The sequence below is a fragment of the Ursus arctos genome, unplaced genomic scaffold (assembly GCF_023065955.2).
Source record: "Ursus arctos isolate Adak ecotype North America unplaced genomic scaffold, UrsArc2.0 scaffold_16, whole genome shotgun sequence".
NCBI classification, from domain to species: domain Eukaryota; kingdom Metazoa; phylum Chordata; class Mammalia; order Carnivora; family Ursidae; genus Ursus; species Ursus arctos.
Genome location: NW_026622830.1, coordinates 28094937 through 28114660, shown reverse-complemented (window position 1 = coordinate 28114660; position 19724 = coordinate 28094937). Strand labels below are relative to the sequence as shown.

At 52.4% G+C, this 19724-nt stretch overlaps 1 protein-coding gene across 1 annotated transcript in view; it reads right to left on the bottom strand.

Moving 5' to 3' along the window:
- Nucleotides 1-19098, bottom strand: part of TGM3 (transglutaminase 3) — a 39105-nt gene extending 20007 nt beyond the window's left edge. Inside the window, exons 1-7 of the mRNA XM_026502900.4 lie at nucleotides 19054-19098; nucleotides 8207-8380; nucleotides 7610-7852; nucleotides 6864-6982; nucleotides 5388-5516; nucleotides 2494-2671; nucleotides 2266-2401 (exon numbers count right to left, since the gene is read on the bottom strand). Coding sequence (XP_026358685.4) covers nucleotides 2266-2401; nucleotides 2494-2671; nucleotides 5388-5516; nucleotides 6864-6982; nucleotides 7610-7852; nucleotides 8207-8380; nucleotides 19054-19060 — 986 coding nt within the window. The 5' untranslated portion in view covers nucleotides 19061-19098. The remainder of the gene's footprint in view (nucleotides 1-2265; nucleotides 2402-2493; nucleotides 2672-5387; nucleotides 5517-6863; nucleotides 6983-7609; nucleotides 7853-8206; nucleotides 8381-19053) is intronic.
- Between the last annotated feature and the right edge of the window lie 626 nt (nucleotides 19099-19724).

The window sequence follows — 19724 nt, the reverse complement described above, 5'->3', positions numbered from 1 at the left end:
GGTGAGAATCAAAAAAATTAAAGCCAGTAAGAGACTTAAGTGAACACCTAGTCCTGGACCAACCCTTGTATTTCACTGATGGAGAAACTTGGAGCCAGAAAGATGAGGTGGCTTACACAAGCCCCAGAGCAAGACGGTAGTGGGGCTGGAACCAGGACTCAGGACTCCCTGTCCTCATTCCATCCAGGGCTGGTTCTCCAGCTGCAGCTGACTGGCAGCTGGTCGGGTAGGGACCACTGGTGGCCATTGTTCTCACCAGAAAGGCTGGTGGGGGTGGTGAGAGGGTAAGGGAGGAGGAGACCCCCAGCAAAAATCAGAGCTTTGGGGCCTGACACCCTCCAATGAGGCCAAAAGAAAAAAAAAATGACAGTGGAGACACTGCAGACTGTCTCCACGGGTCCATACTTGTCCTAAGATAATTATATTTGAAATGAATTATAAAGCTAATGCGGGGTGGTAGTGTAAACCAGTAACCAAGAGATCTGGGTCCTAATTCCAAATTCAGCTTAAAAGCCCCACATTTCTGCTCCCAGGAAGCCTTCCTTGGCGACTCCTTCCCTGCGTGCCCACGGGGCTTACTGTCTGATTCACCGCCCTGGTTGCTAACAGCCTTGACTAATGGCTTCCCCATTCCCCAGCTTCCAACAGCACCAGATGCTTTCGGTTGAGGATTGACTCTCCAGCTTTCTGGTCCCTCTGCGGATCCTAGCACAGAGGATAATGCCAGAAGGGTTACGCCCAAAGGGACCTCCCTTCCCCAATGTTGTTGGACCAATCATCTCTTGCGAAGGAAACCAAGGCCAGGCATTGCCCCAGCGGTGAAAACAGGTTGCAGTGGGATTCGGGACAAACAACAGAAGAAAAAACCAGGGAGGAGAAAAAAAAAAAACTCATTTATGAGTACCTGGGAAACAACATTTTGCTGACGCGGCAACGTCATTAGAAAGTTGTATGTGTGTAGATCAGGAAAGGACATCCTGAAACAAGCCTTCTCTTCCTCGTTACACCCTAGTAGCCACGTGGCCTTGGGTGGATCACGTAAGCTCTTACTCTCCTTCAGAGGTGAGGGATATTTATCTTAATTCCGGTGCTGGTGTTGGGATTGTTGTTGCCTTGTTTTAACAACTTTTTCCATTTGTATTTCTTTTCCTTTGACTTTATTCAATTGGTTACGCTAAGCACATTTCAGAAAAATTGGACATCCGTATTCTGGAAGTATTAAGTAATAGGAACTATCTTATACAGAGCATTTCAGAATTGAACGTCTGGAAATCAGATGGTATCTGCTATCAGGTTATTTAGCCCTATATGCATATGAGTGAGTGTGTGTGTGTGCGTGTGTGTGTGTGTGTGTGTGTGAGGGAGTATCCTTGGAAATGGATTTAAAACAATAGATTGTTGACATAGGCATGTAGTTCTTTGCATATATAGGCACATAGGTATCTACGTACATGTAGATATAATCATTTTCAGTTACCACTTGGTAATAACTTGGCATATACTATGATCTCAAATAGCTGTAATAATATTTAACTTATGTATATATACTACTATATGAAGTGATAGATACACTTCTGTAAGTTTCATACAACTGACTTCCAGGTGCCACCCATTAGACATTACATACATATATGTGTATAAAGATATATGTGCACCTGTCATATTTATGGTTAGAAATATATATGTTCAACTACATGTACATATGTATATGTATATACATATATATGTTCAATATATATGTTCAATATGTTCAATTATGGTCAAAACTTCTTATTTTCACTCGAAATCCAGAATATACTGCCTTATTATTCTATCAATCAAGGTGCATGAAAAGTACACAGGCGTAAGAGAAAATGCCCTGCTTTCCTTTAAGCAAGACTATAAGTCATATGGGTTGCCTGAAACAAGAGAAATTCATATTTGGTACTGGAAAATCAAGAGTTTCTACAGTCGCTTAGGGGCTAGCGGACCCGATAAATTCAGGGCACTGGCGCAGAGCCGGTGAGCCACTACTCCCGCTGGTATGGGACCCTTCATCTGAAGGGAGACAGTGGACTCTCGGACTTCGCAGAGCCCTGGGAAGCGTTGTTTGGGATCTTACTAGAGATCTCATCGGCACTGCCAACACTCCCATTCTAAAGCTTGTGCTCCTGTGTTACTTGCCTCCCAGCTTCTGTTTGGAGCCGGGTCCCGGGACGCGGGGGATGGGCGGGTCTCGGTAAGAAGCCGATCAGGTTTGGTGTTCAGAAAGGGTCAGCTACTCACCACACGCTGTCACTGCCTTTTTCTATGGGGTTCCCATAGGGGTCGTAGTACACGTCCACACTGAGGTTCCGGTCTGTGTCATGAGCGGAGTTGAAGTTGGTGACCACTCGGGAGGGAATCCCGAAACATCTCAGCACTGCAAGTCAAGGAGCAGTATGAGGACCCAGGCTGCAGTGGAAATGGCACCTTGGACCCTGCCCCCCAGGGTTGCCCACCAACCCCGAGTACCTGTGTTGAGGGTCCCAGCAAAGACCCAGCACTGGCCGTATCGGACTGGCCTGAAGCCCGATTTTTTCCACTCCTTGAGGATCTCCACGCTGCCGTTCCAGTTCCGTGGGTCCAGGCCACCCGTGTAGTTGCCACTCCAATTCCCGGAGAGCACACCGTTTTCATCATTGCCGTTGACCTGGGCAAGAGGGGAGCCCCAGATGCATGAGCGGTGAGTTCAGGGGACAAGGTGGGGGAGATGAGGAAGGAAACCAGGGAGATGTCAAGTGGATTTTCTGTGTCTCCCCGGGTACTTTGGGGATGATAATTATAATAATGATCCTCTAGGGGTCTTGAACAGTTTATTAATTTAAAAGTGTTTTGCTTAACGGGCCTTGATCAATGGCCCCTAACCCATCTATCCATCCCGTGAGCAGGCTCACGTGGTAACCTGAAGCTCCACGGCTTGACACGGCAAGGCAGGGTCCGGACACCGGCCTGCCGGTGACTTCTTGCCAGGACTCATGGGCTCTCGTTGATTTTGACTTGGGAGTCCATGTTTTGAAACTCAATTTGGGGGTACTGGTCTTCTTCCAAGGTGCCTTCAGAATTTTAGCAGCTAACGTCTTGGAATGCATAAAGATGGAACATTGCTTTTCATTCATTCATTCATTCATTCATTCATTCACTCACTCATTCATTCATTCAGCTGAAGGCCTGATTCTCGTATAAGCAGCCCAGGCAGGATGCAGTGTGGAACAGAGCGCCGGGTTAGGAATCAGGAGCCCTGAGTTGTGTTGTCTTTTGGAGACACATATTGGCTAAGCCTCCCTTAACCTCGGCCTCAGCTCCAGCCCACCCCTTCCAGGCCACAGATGAAATGTCATTCACAGATGAAATGACATAATGTCTGGGATTTCTCAAATACTCTATAAAGGAGGGGGTCAGAGCTGAAACCAGACTGGCCCTGAGGAGGGGACCACAAAAGCTGGTGGTGGGTACCTGGGAGCTCGTTTTACCATTTCTTCTATTTTTGTGAAGGTCTGAGCTTTGCCACAATAAAAAGTTAAAAGAGAAAGAAAGGAGAAACCAGGTTCAAAGCCCAACTTTGCCATTGTCATCTGGGTGACTGTGGGCAGGTCATTTCACCTCTCTGGGCCTCCATTCTTCACCTTCCTTCCCATACAGGGAAAGTTAGAAACAAATGAGCTTCCAGGAGCTGAGTGTTCAAAGTTTATGAAACACAGACCAGCATGGATTCCAACCACCCAGTGAGAGGCCATGAGCCCTGCTCCCTGTAGCTTCGTGGGGCTTCACATGTGGTGAGGCCAATGAGAATAGCGTCTGGACACAGAAGGATCCTTGCCCAGCGGAGGCCGGGCCAGCCTTCCAGAGCCCCTCTGCGTGAGGGGTGCGCTCCTCCCCCCACTTCCAGCAAGGCCTGGGCTATAATCGCAGAATCAGGCAAGACGGGCCTTCTCCGAGATGGAAGATTACGTAGCCCATCCCATCTCCTGAGTCACAGGTGCTCCAGCCACCGAAGTGGTAATCAGCAGGTCATCTCTGGCTGAAAGCTGAGCATTTCAAAGCCCCGTACGGGCCATAATTAGCTCAAGGTCCAGCCCGACCAGGAGGCCTGGAGAGAGCAGCAGGGAGGTGAAGCTGAGGAACTTGGCACTGAGATAACCTGGTTTGTCCCCAGGGTCAGAGTGAGTCAGCAGCTGCTGGAGTCGATCGGCCTCCCCCACCCTCTTCTGGGCCTACGAGGCTAAGCCTCCCTTAACCTCGGCCTCAGCTCCAGCCCACCCCTTCCAGGCCACTCCATCTCCAAGGATCAGCCCAGGCCCCACTTCCTTGGTTCTTGCCCGTTGCCCCCATGGCTCTGCATTCCCTGGGCCACCCCCCACTCCTTTCCTGCCAGCCTGGTGTCAGCTTCCACTCTCACAGGAAGTCCTCTGGTTATCCGGCAGTCGGAAGATTGCTCCGATGTCTAACAACCTAACCGGCTCGTTAACTCAGATACGCTCCAACTTAAAAGGAAAGAGCCAGAGAAATGTGTAGGCCGTTAACAACAACAAAAAAATTAGAGAGTTCCGGGCCATGAGTTGCAGAGGCTTACACTACAAGAACTCTTTGACTTTCAGCTTTTTAATTCATAACTTTTGAGCAGGTAGAAACCACATTCAGACACTTTGCGAGGGAGGCCTTGTCCACACACTGAGTAGCGAGAGATAGACTCCTCCAGGACCCAGCGTGTGTGTGTGTGTGTGTGTGTGTGTGTGTGTGTGTGTGTGTGTGTTCGGGGAGGGGGCAGGTCTCACATGGAAGAACTGAGTGAATGCAAGAGGCCCTGGGCAGGCCGCTGGATGACTTGTTCTGGGCTGACTCAGAGGCTGTGTGCTGTGAACCAGTCCCTTCAGCTGCTCGGGTTTCCCCATCGAGATGCTGCGTGGCTCGGCCTGCTCCCAGGCTGACACGTGAGCCCGCTGCTGTCGGGGGGAGGGATCAAAGCAAAGGAGGTTCATACCTCAGGCTCACTTGGGAACTTAGCCTTTTCCCCAGGAGGCCCAGTGATGGAGCAGAGTTTCGGCTTTGAGTTCTCCTAGCCTGGTGGACACCAAAAGGGCAAGTTCCCTGATCTGAGAAAGGCCTCAAGAGAGAGAGGACAGGGCCTTGGAGGCAGGCAGACCTGGGTCCAGCGCGGCCTCTGTTGTTCACCCACCACGTGTCTGAGGCCAAGTCCTTTCATTGAGAGGAGTGTCATGCTCTGTGTGCAAAGTGGGATGGTGATAGCACCGACTATATTTTATGAGGCTTCCATGAGATGACACGCGTAAGGAACACATGTATACCTAACCCATGGTTGAGTTCGATCTACGGTAACAATGGGTTATCATGGTTTTCCTATCACTCACCATCGCACTGAGCACTCGGCCGACGTATTTGGGGTCACTTCTGCGGGCCACGTCAGTAGCAGGGTCACGACGGAAATTCAGGCTGTGATCCAGGATCGAGAGGCAAATGTTCAGAATGCCTTCTTCGAACTGTTCAAAATGGGACCATATGTGATGATGAAGGAAATGACAAGGGTACAGGAGCTACACTGGTGAGAACCACAGGACCGACCTGGGGCCTTCCACTCTGCGGCCTCCGGGACAGAGAGCTCCCGAGGAGTAGCCGCCTGGCCCGGCCTCTAACCCGCAAACCCAGCCAGAGCCCTGGCTAGCCACCAGGCCCTGTGCCGAGGTCCCTACAGTGAAGGAGACTCCCTCACTGCCGTGGCCTCGGGAGCAAATCACATAGCCTGCTTGGGCCTCAGTTTCTCTATCTGCATAACAGGGAATCAGGCCAAGCTCATCTCAAAGTTCCATCTGGCTCTATGATCTTGAGAATATCATTTAGACTTCTGGGGAGCTAATTATAAAGATAAAATATCCCACTAAAAGAAGATTTTGAAGCCATTTTCCCCAAATAAGACTTATTTTTAGTCACCGTTTCTCAAACGGAAAAGGCCGCGTTTTCTGTTGCCTTAGGTTCTTGGCCTGTGCTGTTCCTTCTGCCTCCAGTGCTTTCCCCCAAGACATCTATCTAACTCCCTTGCCCTCCTTCAGGTTTCTGATGACAAGTTCTTTCCTCAGAGAGGCTTTTCCAGACCCCGCCATCAAAATTAACCTCCCTCCCACCCCGAGGTGCACCGCATGTCCTTACACATTTTTTTTTTCTTTTTTCTTCCTTCCAGTGAAATTTGGCCCCCAAACTCCAACATATAAAATATACAGCTGACTTGCTCTGGTTGACAACAGAATGGGATCGGGAGGCACCTGCTCTGTCCACCCCCTCCTGGAATAGCCAAGGCACCCCCCCCCACCCTAACATCTTCACTTGTCTGCTAGAAAGAAGCAGCGGTGGAGGGAATCCCTGAATATTCTCTAGGGACTCAGAATGGGGGTCACGGTAATGAAGGACCAAGAGGCTATGGCTTTGAGAGGCCAGACGCTGCTACCAGGGAAGTTCGGTCATATTCTCACATGGAAAGAATAACAGGAAGTACGCCGTTGTCCTAAGTGGCTCTTCTAGGCCTTATCCTCGTCTGTGTATCATGGCACCAGTAAAAACCTCACTGTATTGATTCAGCTATCTATTTGTTTTGCCCAACTAGAGGGTGAGCCCCTCAAAGACAGAAAATGTGTCTTCTCCATTTTCTGTGTGAAGAAGTATGCAGCTGGGGCCTGGCACGTAGTAGGTGGTCAGTAAACATCTTCTGAATGAGAAAGTGAACGAATAGAAGGGCGGGCAAATAGAGTTGGGAACTTGCACTTCTCTGCAGAGCCAGCTGCAGAGCTTCTTGGGTCATAGGAACAGTATCCCCAGCCTCCTTGTGACCCTTTTACCTGTCCAAAGTTCCAGCCAACCATGCCGATTCGATTCGTGCTCCCCACGTAGATGATGCCGGCGTCTTCCTGCACGTACTCCTCTCTCTCAGCATGGTTATTCATAAAGACCCCATCCTCTGTTTGATACAAAAACCAGATGTCACGAACTAGAATCTTAGAGAGGACTGTAGAGACCAGTCCTCGTCCCGTTCCTGAGTACCGGCTTAGTAGCTGGAGCAAACGATACCTGCAGCCCTTCCCTCAACCTCCACTAAGGACTGTAGCCTTGAACTCTAATGCTTCCAACTCATACTGTGGAAGCTATGAACTTGAAAGAGAAGCTGGAAGACCTGAGGATCTGAAAATGAGACCCTAGGAGTGAGATGTTTGCCCTTCAGGCAGGAAGCTGTCTCCATGCTGTAGAATTGTATGGGGTCATTGTCCCTTATAAGTTATACCATAATATGCACTTTGTAAAAGCTCATGAGATCCCCACAATAGCCCCAGAGGAAATAGCAGGGTTTCCATTTAATGGTAAGGAATTTGCAGCTCGGAAGGACAGACTGACTGACCAGACTTACAGAGCTGGTTAGGCGGCAGAGCTTAACTCAGATCTATGGCTTCTGACTCCTGGCTTCTATGCTCTTTCCATTGCCCACAGACTTGCCCTAATCAAACTTGAGCCTGTAAAAATCATCCCTCCAGCTCCTTTCCATCGGTACTGCTTAGCTGATGGCCGCGAGTGGGGTTGGTTAGGTGCCCACCTGGCAACCAGGGGTTGAAGAGCAGTATGAACGTCCCAAGCTTCAGAATGAAGTCTTTGCCCCGGGAGGAGATCTGAGCACTCAGTGTGTACACTCCGACAGGTGCGTTGACAGGACTGGCCATGGAGATGGTCAGAATATTGTCCTGTTTGGACACGAGCTGGGCACTCCAGCCCCCATGGCTTGTCCCATTGGAGACTGGAAACACAGCCTTTGTCCTGGCCGACTCTGAGGGGTAAGGCCCTGTAACAGAAGACAGAGGACAATGAGAACAAAGGAGTGGTGGCCAGACTGTGGGGAGCGATCGGGTCCCAATACAACCACAGGGGCGCTTTGCGGGGGGACATCATCCACGGAAGCACCACATGGTGACTCGGGAAGAAACCAGAGAGACCGCGTGGGCCAAAGCTCTCTGGATTCGAAGAGTAGGACTCTCGGGCTCCCAGACGGGCCAAAACTTGCCCAAGGTCACACCAAGTCCACGGCAGGGCTGGGTTGGAGGCCAGAGCCTAGTGACCCCAATGTCACACCACCTCTTGGATGCACAGTCCCAGAGGGCTGCTCAGGTGTGTGTTGGGGGCAGCGGTGAGCAGGTACCTGTGGAGACGATAAAACCCAGGCTTTCTCCATCGCCAAGACCTCGGTTCAAGCTAAATGAGAAACTGAAGGACTGGCCTCTGCGCAAGATGAGCTCCCGGCTGGAGAACCTGTCTGTGTGATGTGCCTGCCGGTTGGAGGTCGCCTGCCAGTTGACACTCTGGAGTTCTAAAGCTGTAAGACAGAAGCGGGGACCTGAGGTCCTGGAAGGCAACGGATGGTGGCGTGGGGAAAGGTGTACGTTACCACAAGGACAGCTTTTGGGTGGCGCTAGTTGGGGAAGAGCCAGCCTTCTAGGACGAATTACATTAAACTTCAGAGACCTTGACTGAGCGTAGCAAGCACTTCGTAACCTATTCCCCATGCTGCCCGTCCAGGCAGCCGGCCCTCTGCACGCACTACTGCTGAGACTACCTTCCCCTCCACTTGGTCACCTGTCACTTGGCCCTTAAGGCCCTAAGGCCACGTGCTCAGCGTAGCTTCACCCAAACAGCCAGGAGAACCATGCAACCAGCTCGGTGTGAGCACCTCGTGTTGCGTTAGCATCATTACTTTGTGGGTGGGGGGCTCAGATAGGACTGGGAGGAGGCTGTGTCTCTCAAATCCGCCACCCACCAAAGGAGAAGCTTGCTTGCTTTTTCCCTTTGGACCTGCCCAGACACCAAGTGCTTTTTACCCACTCCAGTATCCAGCAAGCCCTTACTCGTGTATTCTTTACTTTCTCTCGATGCACAATCCCTGGGTGTCGGCTGGGCCTCTGCTGCTGGCTGGGGAGAATAGCATGACCCCGAGGAGCATTTCTAGGCCTAGAGATCGGGTGGTCACTGGCCTGGAGGGGACTTTCAGGTGCTCCCTGGCAAGAGCAGTGTATAGGAACCAGTCAAAGCCCCATGAGATCGCTGGATAAGACCCTGAGGACCAACACCTTGAGCCTCCCCCCACCCCACCCCAGATTCTTCTTATGTGATTGTGGAGATAACTGAGAAGGGTTTATGACAGACTCGGGGATGTAGAAGGAGGGCAGCCTAGATAAACCTTCTGAGAAATGGTATTCCTTCAAGTGGCATTTGAGATGTTCTATCGCCCTTCCTCTGCAAACCCAACTGGATTCTGGCTTTATGATGGGAGTGTGGTGACACGTCCCAGGGCCGGGCAGAACTTTTTTTTTTATGTGTGTCTCTCTCTTTCCATCAGAATGCGCCTTCTTGATCTTCCTATGCTGATGCCTAGCACATTGTTTGATTGCGTTAGGACAAGTAGACAGACAAATGGACGACGGAATAAATGAACAAATAAAGACTCATCACGTGATGACCACTATGACTAGTGCTCATAATTGAACCCACAAGGAAAGGTGAGTATGGGGCATTCACTCAATAAACACACACAGACTACCTTTTATTTGTAGGACACTACATCAGTGCAACGTTGGAGGCGTGAACATGTATGAAAAGTGGTTTTAACCCTCAAAGAGCTTTAGCCGTGGGTAAGACAAGCGGGAATGAAGGATGCAATGGGGTAAGTCCACTGTCCCCCGGTAAAAGGTACCTAGGAGAGGCAGGCAGAAAAGAATCCCTTTCAGTTGTGGGGATCAGAAAAGATTCATTGCAACTGCCAGGTCTTGAAGAGAGTTTTGTTAGATGCAGAGGCAGCAGCCCACATCCCAGGACATAGGGAGAGAATCCCAAGGCAGGGTAAGCAGGTGTGTTTGGCTACTGCAGAGGCTCTGCACCCAAGAGAAAGGTGAGGTGGGAGAGAGTGGGGCTCCAGGGCAGGCCTGGGGCTGGGGCCTCCCACCCAAGCAGCGGGGGAGATGGGCAGAGGCTCCTCATTGATCCTCTCTCAAGCGAAATGCAGACTGTCTGGGGTGGTGAGTAAAGACTGCTGCTGGAGAGGGGGTTCAGGGAGTGATCTTGCCACCAGCTCGTTCACATCTGCCATTCATTCATTCATTCATTCATTCATTCATTCATTCAACAGAAAAGTATTGAAAAATTAAGTGATAAGCTTTTGCACAAACCAAGGGAAATGAAAACATTCATGCAATCAACAAGTATCTATTGAGTAAAAGGAGAGCAGAGAGAAGATTAACGTTTCTGTGCATAAATATTGAATGGTGACAGCCCAGATCTGACCCCGTGTAACTGGGCAAACATCGAGCTCTCCATGGCTTGCAGAGAGCTAGCTTGTTAGTTGCGTGGTCTTTCTAGGGCAATGGTCCCATCGTTTCCAACCCTTGTCTCCTACCAACTTGCTTACTACCTTCCGCTCATCCCTGCTAGTTGTGATCTGGGACAGCTTTACTCTCTGTCTTGTTTTAGAAAAAAGAAGAGACCTGGGGCACATGTAGCCTCAGATCATATGAGTCTCCAGAGATTCCTCACCCCCCCAACCCCAAAAGGAAGCGTGCCTTTCTCCCCTATGTGAAGCTCACTACTTTAGACCATAAACTTTTTGAGAGCAGAAGGTATGTCCCCAGATAGCCCTCGGGCAAGCACAGGGATAGGGAAAGAGGGGTTCCATGTCTGTAGCTGGCATCGGGCTCCCCTCCAACACGCCCACCTCCTGCTTTGCTGCACCAAAAGTTGTGCTAAGTTTCTAGTGGGGGCTTCTTCCTTTCTTCCCAGAAACCAACGGCTTGCTCGTAGGGAACATGACAAAGAAAAGGCTGAGCTGCAGGGGCTTTGGCTGCAGAGACACTGGAAGGAGATGAGGAGCCCTGTGCCCCAGGAGGTGAGACTCCGCACAGAGTGACTGTGATGGTCATCTCCGCATTTCCTGACACCAAGCATGAGCCCTGGCATGAAGGAGCCAAGCTTCCCATGAGAGCACTTGTGGGATACACAAGGCTTCTCTGAGCTACAAGGTGAGGAGAAGCAGGTCTCACATTTGACATCAGTCAACTGCATGTCAACTGTTATTAACAATATACAGAGCGCTTGGCATATATCATGGCTGGAACCCTTATACAAATGGAAAACTGATGCTCAGGGGGATAAATGTCTTATTTGAAGTCATATACCCAGTAACAGGCAGAGCCAGGTTCTGAACCCAGGTCTTACCGGGGCACTCTCCTGTTGCTGTGGTCTCCGGTTCTCTGCCTAGAAGGGGGACCCATGTAGGACCTTCAGTCCAGAAGTTACCCACGTGGTGAGTGGACCTCACTATGCGTTACCCTCCTGGCTGCCATTTGTATTCTGACAAAGAGGAGAGAGTGAGCACCTGGAAGAGAAACGTGTTCCGAAAGGGCATTCATTCTACATGGCAGGTGGACAAAAGGGGAGCAGCCTGTTCCTACATCCCTGAGTGGGATGGGCGGGTTGAGTGCATGCTCATAAAGCCTCTGGTGTGAGGGGCGTCTGGGTGGCTCAGTCGTTAAGTGTCTGCCTTTGGCTCAGGTCTTGATCCCAGGGTCCTGGGATTGAGCCCCACATCGGGCTCCCTGCTCAGCGGGAAGCCTGCTTCCCCCTCTCCCACTGCCCCCCGCTTGTGTTCCCTCTCTTGCTGTCTCTCTCTCTGTCAAATAAATAAACAAAATCTTTAAAAATAAAATAAAATAAAGCCTCTGGTGTGGTTTCGGAAACCTTTCTGCTTCCATGGCTGTCCCCTTCGGTCACTGTCCCTTCAGTCACTGTCCTGTCTCTGAACCCTAGGACTGGCTCTGCCAGCCCCCAAATCAAGGATCTGATGGTCCTGTCTGTGGATTTCTTAGTTTCCTTTGCTCTGCCCACCCCCCCACCCTTTAGCATAACAGTAATCACAGCCCCCTCCGCCAGAGTGTAAGGGAAGGGAAGGGCAGGGAAAGGCAGGGAGTGGGGGCGGGGGACAGGAGAAGTAAGTTTCTTCTCCAGTTTATAACCTGATGGATGTTTATGAGCCTCAGGGCTGTATTCTGCCCCTGTCTGGATGGAAGGAAAGGAGAAAGGGAGAGTTGCATGACTCCTACAATTGACTTATGAACATACACTCTTAAAAAACATCAGAGGGAAAGAAACCTTGGAGACAGAGCATATACTCCCAGTCTGATTCTGGATGTGAGCACATGGAGGCCCGGAGTGTGGCTTGCCCACGGTGGGACATCCCTGGACTCTCCTCCCAGTGTTCTCGCATTTCCATGCCACCTCCTGAGTCACTGCTTAGCTCCAGGGTCAGGCCTGGGGCCATTTCTCCAATTCTGTTCCCTGAGAATATCGGTGCCACCCGCGGTCCCAGCATGGCAGAGACCACTAAGTATCTATCCCGATATTCCATCGCCCCTTCTTTCTTGGTAATAAAAGCCCCCATATAACTGGGCACTGCATTTCCCAGGCTCCCCTGCAGCCAGGGGGTCATGGGAATGAGTTCTGGCCAATGACCTGTAGGCCGAAATGACATAGCTGCCGGGAAACCTCTTTTTTTTCCCTTAATTGAGCTAAAATTCACAGAACATCCAATTTACCATTTCAGCCGTTTTAAAGTGTACGATTCGGGGCATATAGTCGTGCACAATGCTGTGAAACCATCACCGTGGTCTGGTTTCAGATCTGCTCATCACCCCCATTAGTGGTCATTCCCCATCCCCCCCGCAACCACGAGCCTGTTTCTGTTGCCATGGGTTTGCCTGTTCTGCACATTTCAGATAGAAGGAACCACACAGCTCTGCGGCCTTCAGGGCTGGTTTCTTTCACTTAGTGTAATGTTCTCAAGGTTCATCCACGTGACAGCGTTTATCAGAGCTCATTCCTGCTTACGGCTACACCCGATTCTGTTAGATGGCTGTAACGGATTTTGTTAAGCCATTCATCCATCGAGAGACATTTGAGTTGTTTCTACCTTTTGGCTCTTGGGAAGAGTGTCGCTAAGAATGTCCTTAGGCGAGTATTTGTTTGAATACCTGTTTTTTATTCCTTTGAGGACACTTCTTTTTAAAAACGGTTGGCAAATGCCCTTAATCTGCTTCCCTCCCTCTTCTTCCCTCCTGCTGCCTGGAGTGTGGGTGTGATGTGGCCCGAGGCCCAGATCTGAGTCCATGCTGGCCCATCCCCTGGGGAACGCAGACTGGGACCCTGGACAGAGTCGGGCCCTTGGGATGTGTGCAGCGGCCTCACCCGCCCAGAACGGCCCACATCTAGACCTATTGCTTAAGAAAGAAGCAAGCTTCTGTCTTGTTTCTCCAAGCCATGGCTGTTTGGGAGTTCACGGTCATTCATAACCCAACCTAATCCCATATACCTGAAAAGTAACTCCCTCCCACTCAGTCTGTGGTCCACCTTTGGCAGAGATAAGACGAGAAGCACAGAACAGATTCCAGACTGTGTTAGGAGTCAGCTGTCTGTCTTTATCAGCCTGGCTCTATAACTGAACCACCGGCCGCGGATAGGACAGCAGCAGACTGGGGTTGCCTGGTGTGCCCCTGGGGCTTGCACGTCCTGTTCCCAGGGGACCACACCATCCAGCTGCTGGCAGGTGGTCCAAACGACGTAACTGAGAACTCCAGCGCCTGGGTCTTCGCCACCTGCCCAGACCCTATTCCCCATGTCCCCTCTCTAGACAGATTTTTATCTTACAGATTTCTAGAGCTAATTAGGGCTGATATACTAAAAATCGTCTAACCAAGTGTCTTCAAGCATTTTGTTAGAAACCACAGTAAGAAATTAAGAGTGTTGAAATACATGGGTCTATAACAGATACAGAGTTTCACAAAACAACACTAACTTTTACTCTGTACAATGTACTGATATTTTCTCTTCTACTACTTTTTTTTTTTTTTTGATTGCTGGTCACAATCCACTAAACTGATTTTACAATCTTCTAACGAGTGACAACTGGCAGCTTGAAAAAAACAGTGATGTAATCTGATATTCTCATATTTCAGGAGGAGTACTGAAGCAGAGCGTGGCCCAGAAACTAGGTCTGGAATCCTGGTCACTGAGGGGCTGTGAGCCATTCCCAGTTCTCCCTCCTCTCCCTGCCTCTCCCCTCCGGGCACCTGGGACACCCCTAGCTCCTGGCCAGTCCCCCTACTGGCCCCAGGCACACAGGGTTTTCCTCCCAGATCTCAGCTCTCTTGAGCCTGGGCCGTTTCCCTATGTTCTCCCCCCATGTTCAGACATGTTCGATCCCCGAGCAGCATGGGGAATAGAGTTTCTTGGCACCCACCCAGGTGGTGGGGAAGATGGGGTTCCATTGGCAGCTGAGCGAGGCCCCCTGGGGTCATGTGGAATGAGCTCTGGACTGGTGGTCTGAAGGGCCTCGGGCCTCGGGTGAGCTCTTATCTCTGGATGACACTTTCTCCATCTGTAGAAGGGGACAGTGAGACCGGGACATCCTCCCTGGTAGGGTTATTATCGGGATCCCATCACTAACGCCTGGGCCCCCAGAAGTGGGGGTGAGGGGGATAAATCCCTTGGGATCCCATACAGAATGCCAATAGCAACACAGGATAGAGGAGGGTTTGAGCTTCTTAATGGGCTGTCATTGAGGACCTCAGACGGGCCAGGCACAGTGCATCTTACCTGCGTTATGTCCCTCCATAGTGACAAAAACCCTATGATGTCGTTATCCCCATGTAACGGATGACAGATCTGAAAGTCCAGTCGCGTGATGTCACTTGCCCATAGCCCACGCTCAGGCAGATCCTGGACCCAAGCCCAGACTGGAAGCCAGTTTTGCTGACTACACATGACTCCGAGCTGCAGCCCCGCAGCCAGCTAAGGTGACTGGGGAGTCAATGACCTGGGCACGGTTCCAGGAAGCTGTCACAGAGAAAGAGCCACCTGTAGCCTACTCCCTGCCTTGACATGATGTGGTCAGGGTGAGGGGAAGGAAGAAGGACTCCTTGGCCCCTTTACTTCCAAAGAGAGGTCCAAAGCTCCTGAACCAGGGGTTCTCCACCCTGACTGCACAGAAGAGTCATCTGGAGAGTGTGATGGTGGCCTGAGCCCCTTCCTAGACCCCCTCAATTAGAGTCTCACGCACAGGGTCAGCATTGGTGGTTTTCGTCCTTTGGTTTAACTTCCCTGGTGATGCTAATAGGCAGGCAGGACTGAGAATCCCTACCTTAAGCCTAGTCACCGTCTTACACACATCAGCACCCTCTCCCACCAACTGTCTCGCCGGAGCCCCCTGAAGCTCTGGGAGGGAGGTCGGGGGAAATCACGGAGGAGGAAACGAAGCTACGAGCAGGAAAGGCAGACACTTTCTGATCCCATCCCTCAGCCCCTACCAGAAACCCTGGGGCCTTGTTCCCTCCACTCCTAAGCGATGGGGAAAAGAATTTCCTGGGCTCACACCCCAGGCCGGCATGCGGGCCCTGGGGAGCACCATTGCCCCATGTGTGGATCTGGCCCAGCAGGGTGGAGACAGACGGAGAGATTATGGGAGGTGAGGAGAAACAGCACACCGGCAAGAACTGGGGCTGAGAAGGGGCTGGTGAGGGGGTCGGAGGGGGAGAGGGTCCTGGAAAGTCCTCCTTGATTAAAACCTGGACTTTATCTCATGGGGTTTTCTTCAGACCCCAAGGCAGTGAGAGAACAGGCTCATGAAAGAAGTTTCCAAGTAATAATAAGCTATGTGGCCCGAGTGCCTATGAAGTAGATACTAAAAGAGCCCCGTTTTATTTTATTTAGATTTATGTATTTTAGAGAGCGAGATATAGTACAAATGGGGGGGGGGAGAGAGAATCTTCAAGCAGACGCCCCACTAAGGGTGGAGCCCAACGCAGGGCTTGATCCCATGACCCTGAGATCCTGACCTAAGCCGACTTGGAGAGTCGGACACCTAACTGCCAGAGCCCCCCAGGTGCCCCTAAAGCAGCCTCATTTTCGAGATGAGGAACCTGAGACGCCGGGTTACGTAGCCTGCCCAAGGTCACTCAGCTGGTAGGGACAGCGCTGAGGGTCAGCCCCCGGCACATCCGAGGACGTGCACTTGTAACCCTGCGTCTGCTCTACCCCCGTGTGGAATCCTGGCAGCGAAAGTGGAACCCCAGGCAGCCCTTGCTGCAGGGGGAGGCAGCCGCTGGCGGGGGCAGGGAGCCCGGGCTGCCCCAGGTGACAGGAAGCTGGGCGGGGTGGGGGGCTGAGACAGGGAAGGGGCTGAGCGGCTGAGTGGCTATAGCCCGAGCCCCTGAGCTGCAGGGGTGAGCTGCCTGCAGAGGGGGTCTAGGTGTTGCTCTGGTCCAGGGGCTGAGACAGGAAGCCAGTGCCCCCGGCAAGGAGAGCGCTGCACGCTCCTGGGTTTACAGACGGGGGCAGGACCCCAGGAGGCTTTCCCGGCTGCTCCCACAGCAGCAAGAGCCGCCCGTGTCCCAGCTCCAAGGAAAAATAAGTTGGGGCCGACCCACAGCCCCGAATGGCACAGGTCCTCTGTTAACTGGGCACGAGGCCGGGGAAGGTGTGTGCTCTGCCCAGTAAAGCAGTTGGGCAAGAAAAGCTCACCGCCCCGGGGGGCAGAGGGTTAGTCCCCAGAACGGAGGTCCTGGCCTTCCCCCCACCCCCGGTGTGGACCCTGAGGACTCTGCCTCTGACTCGGGGCCCCCAAGTGGCTTTGGGGGTGGGGAACAAGGCTCCCCCTCCACGGTGGGCCCCAGGATGCCGTGCCACTTTGTGCAGAGGGCTGCCAGCCACACCCTCCTCCGTCACCGTCAGCCCCACCACCGCCCAGGCTGCTCTCTCCAGCTGGAGACGAATGCCTCAGCCCCTGCTGATTCCAACTAGAACCTGAAGTTAGGAGCAGGACTCAGAGTCCTTCCAACCAGCACCCATGGGACCCTGCTGGTCCCCTGGCTCACACCTGCCAGCCCACCCACATTCATTTTCCTGTTCCCCGTGCCCCAAACACTCCTCACTCCACGAGGCTCCTGACCAGGCCTAACTCATTGTCCGTGACCAAACGCCATCTGCTTCCCAGGGTCTCCCCCAGCCCAAACCCTGGCTGAGCCTAATGTCCTCCTCCCCTCGGCCCCCACAGTGCTGGGTTCGGGTTTGCAAGGCAGGCGAACGACAGTCCGTCTTGCGGGTCACTTGCCTGTGAACTGGTGTTCCAAGCACGGTCAGGCTGGAGCTCACTGAGGGCAGAGACTACAGCTTGTATATCTGCGTCCCCCACTGCGCCCGCCGTGGCTCCTTCCCCTATGTCCTGCGCGTAAAATTCACTCATTCAAGAAACATCTTCTGAGCACTGCCTGGCTGAGTGACGTGGTGCTGAGCTAGGAACGGCGTGCGTGACAACGTGACAAATTGAGGGGAATGAAGGTATCCACCTGTCTCTCCCCTGCATTTTTAAAAGTTGATCTTTTTTCTAACTGGTTAGTGTCTACACCCTGTCATGACTTTAGGCCATATCTGGTTGATTTAGATGTTAAGCTCTTAGAGCTCAACGTCTCTACAAGTCACGGGCACTGACATGCTGCGTGTGGCTGTGGCATGGTCTCGCCGCGAGCGGGCTATTTGGGGGGTCCCTGCAGGGCCTGTGGGGTGATGGCCGTGCACTCACCCCTGGGGTGAGCGCGTGCCGGGGCCCAGGCTCCCTTCCCCTGGTTTCCTCTCATGGCGAGAGCGGTCAGTACCAGAAGGAGCCCAGAGTCTGTCGACTCCAGGCCTCGCATCTTGCAAACGGGAACCTGGGGCGTGGTGATGTCAAGGAACAGAAAGGCAGCTGGGAAGAGAACTCAAATGAGAAACCAAGGTCAGTGCTGTTTTCCCGCGTCCCAGATGTCACATGTGCTCATCTCCGAGCTCAGCTCTGGTAACAGGACAGTGGAAAGGGCACTGCAGGGACCTCGTCTGGGCTCTGCTCCCAGCTTCCTGTGTGACCCCGGGGAAGCCTGCCCACCGGAGGGAGGGAGATGGCCTAGGTGACGCTGACATCCCCTCGTGCTAACGTCTGTGGGGTCCAGAGCTCTTGTTAGCAATCCGGCAAGAATGCATGTTCCCAGGAGGCAATGGGGAACGGAGGAGGGGCTCGTGTTTGCAGCCCCCCTGCCCTGGGCTTTGGGATTACCGAAGTCACCAGCACTCGCCTTTTGCATCATGCTGAAGGGCTTCCGTGGCAAACCTTCCCAAGGTTCTAACTACCATTCACGATATTTTACAGGAGGGTTGACTCATGCCCTGTTTGGGTTTGGCGTCGCTGTCAACCCACGAGGCTGAGCACCCCTGACAGGCAGTAATTAGCACGCTGCCCAGCAGGGGCACCAGCTAACGAGAGCCCAGATCCTCGGCAGTAACCACAGGGCCAGAGAACCCGTACTCACTGTAGCTCTTTCCCACCCCCTCCCCCACCCCGGTGCTGCTCGAAGGGACAGCCCCACAGCACACCTGCTCCTTCTGCCACGCGGGAGATTTCAGCTCATCAAGTTGCTTTCAAAGAGCCTGCAGTGCTTCCGGATGTGTGGTTTACTTAGGAACATTCCAGCTGTGCTAATGATTTTTTTTAAATCAACTTACATGCTGTCACTCTCACTCTCCCTTGTAGCGCTGAGACGTGCTTTTCTTTGCCTGCGTTACTGACGGCTGGAACAATTGCATTGAGAAACAGGGGAAGCAGGTCTCATCCGGCTTGAAAAGGTGGGACTTGTCCATCTGTCTAAGGGACCTGATGTCCAGCAGGGAGGAATACCCTGCCCCTTACTCGGGTCTACATTCCAAACTTGTTCTTCCCCTGGAATCAGCGCTGGAGGGACGAGGCGGCCCCTGAGAAAGAGGCGCCTGCAAATACCATCCTTCAGTACTAAGGTGTCGCCTTCAGAGCCCCGGGGCAGCTGTCCCGAGCCGAACACGGATGGGCCTCTCAGGCTGGCCCCGGTGGTGGTGGGGGGAAGCCCGGGCTTCCAGCAAGGACCTGGAGGGAAGATGCCATGAACTCACCCGTCATGTTCGCCTTCCTCTGCCTCTTCTGTGGGAATGGCCCGGACAGACGGATGGAAGGTGTAGTGAGAAGGCTGGGGATGTCCTTACCATTTATAGCAGCCTCTCCTACACATCTCATTAGAATTCTAATGAGGTGGGCGAGGCACCAGGTCATTCCTGTAGTGCCTGTAAACGTTTCACTTACGACATACTTGTCACCCAATGGAAGGTCATCCTGCTTGGGCAAGACCAGCTTGGGCAGGAGAAGGGAGATAAGAAATGCCAGGGGTTTGCTTTTGTGATTTTTTTTTTAAGATGCACTTCCTGGATTGTAGAGTTTAGGAAATGATGTCATGCTCAATGTACCTTGTCCAGAACTGGTGCTAAGACGTCCTCGGGGAGGTCAAAGGGATGTTTCTACAGAACCCAGGAGCAGAAAACGGCCTGGTCCTTTCTGCACGTACACAGTGTTGGTGTTTTCTGCTTGTACAAGAGGTAGGAGACGCTCACCACAGCTGGCTGATCGAGGCTGCAGGGCTGCAGAAAGAGCCCTTGGTTCGGAGCTTGAAGCCGTGGGTTCTGACGCAAGCAGGGCCCTGGGCCATCACTGAAGCGCAAAGCCTTGGAAGCCCTGTCTGCGACCAGGGGAGATTGTGCCCACCCTTCTCCGCTCCCTAAGTGCTGGGAAC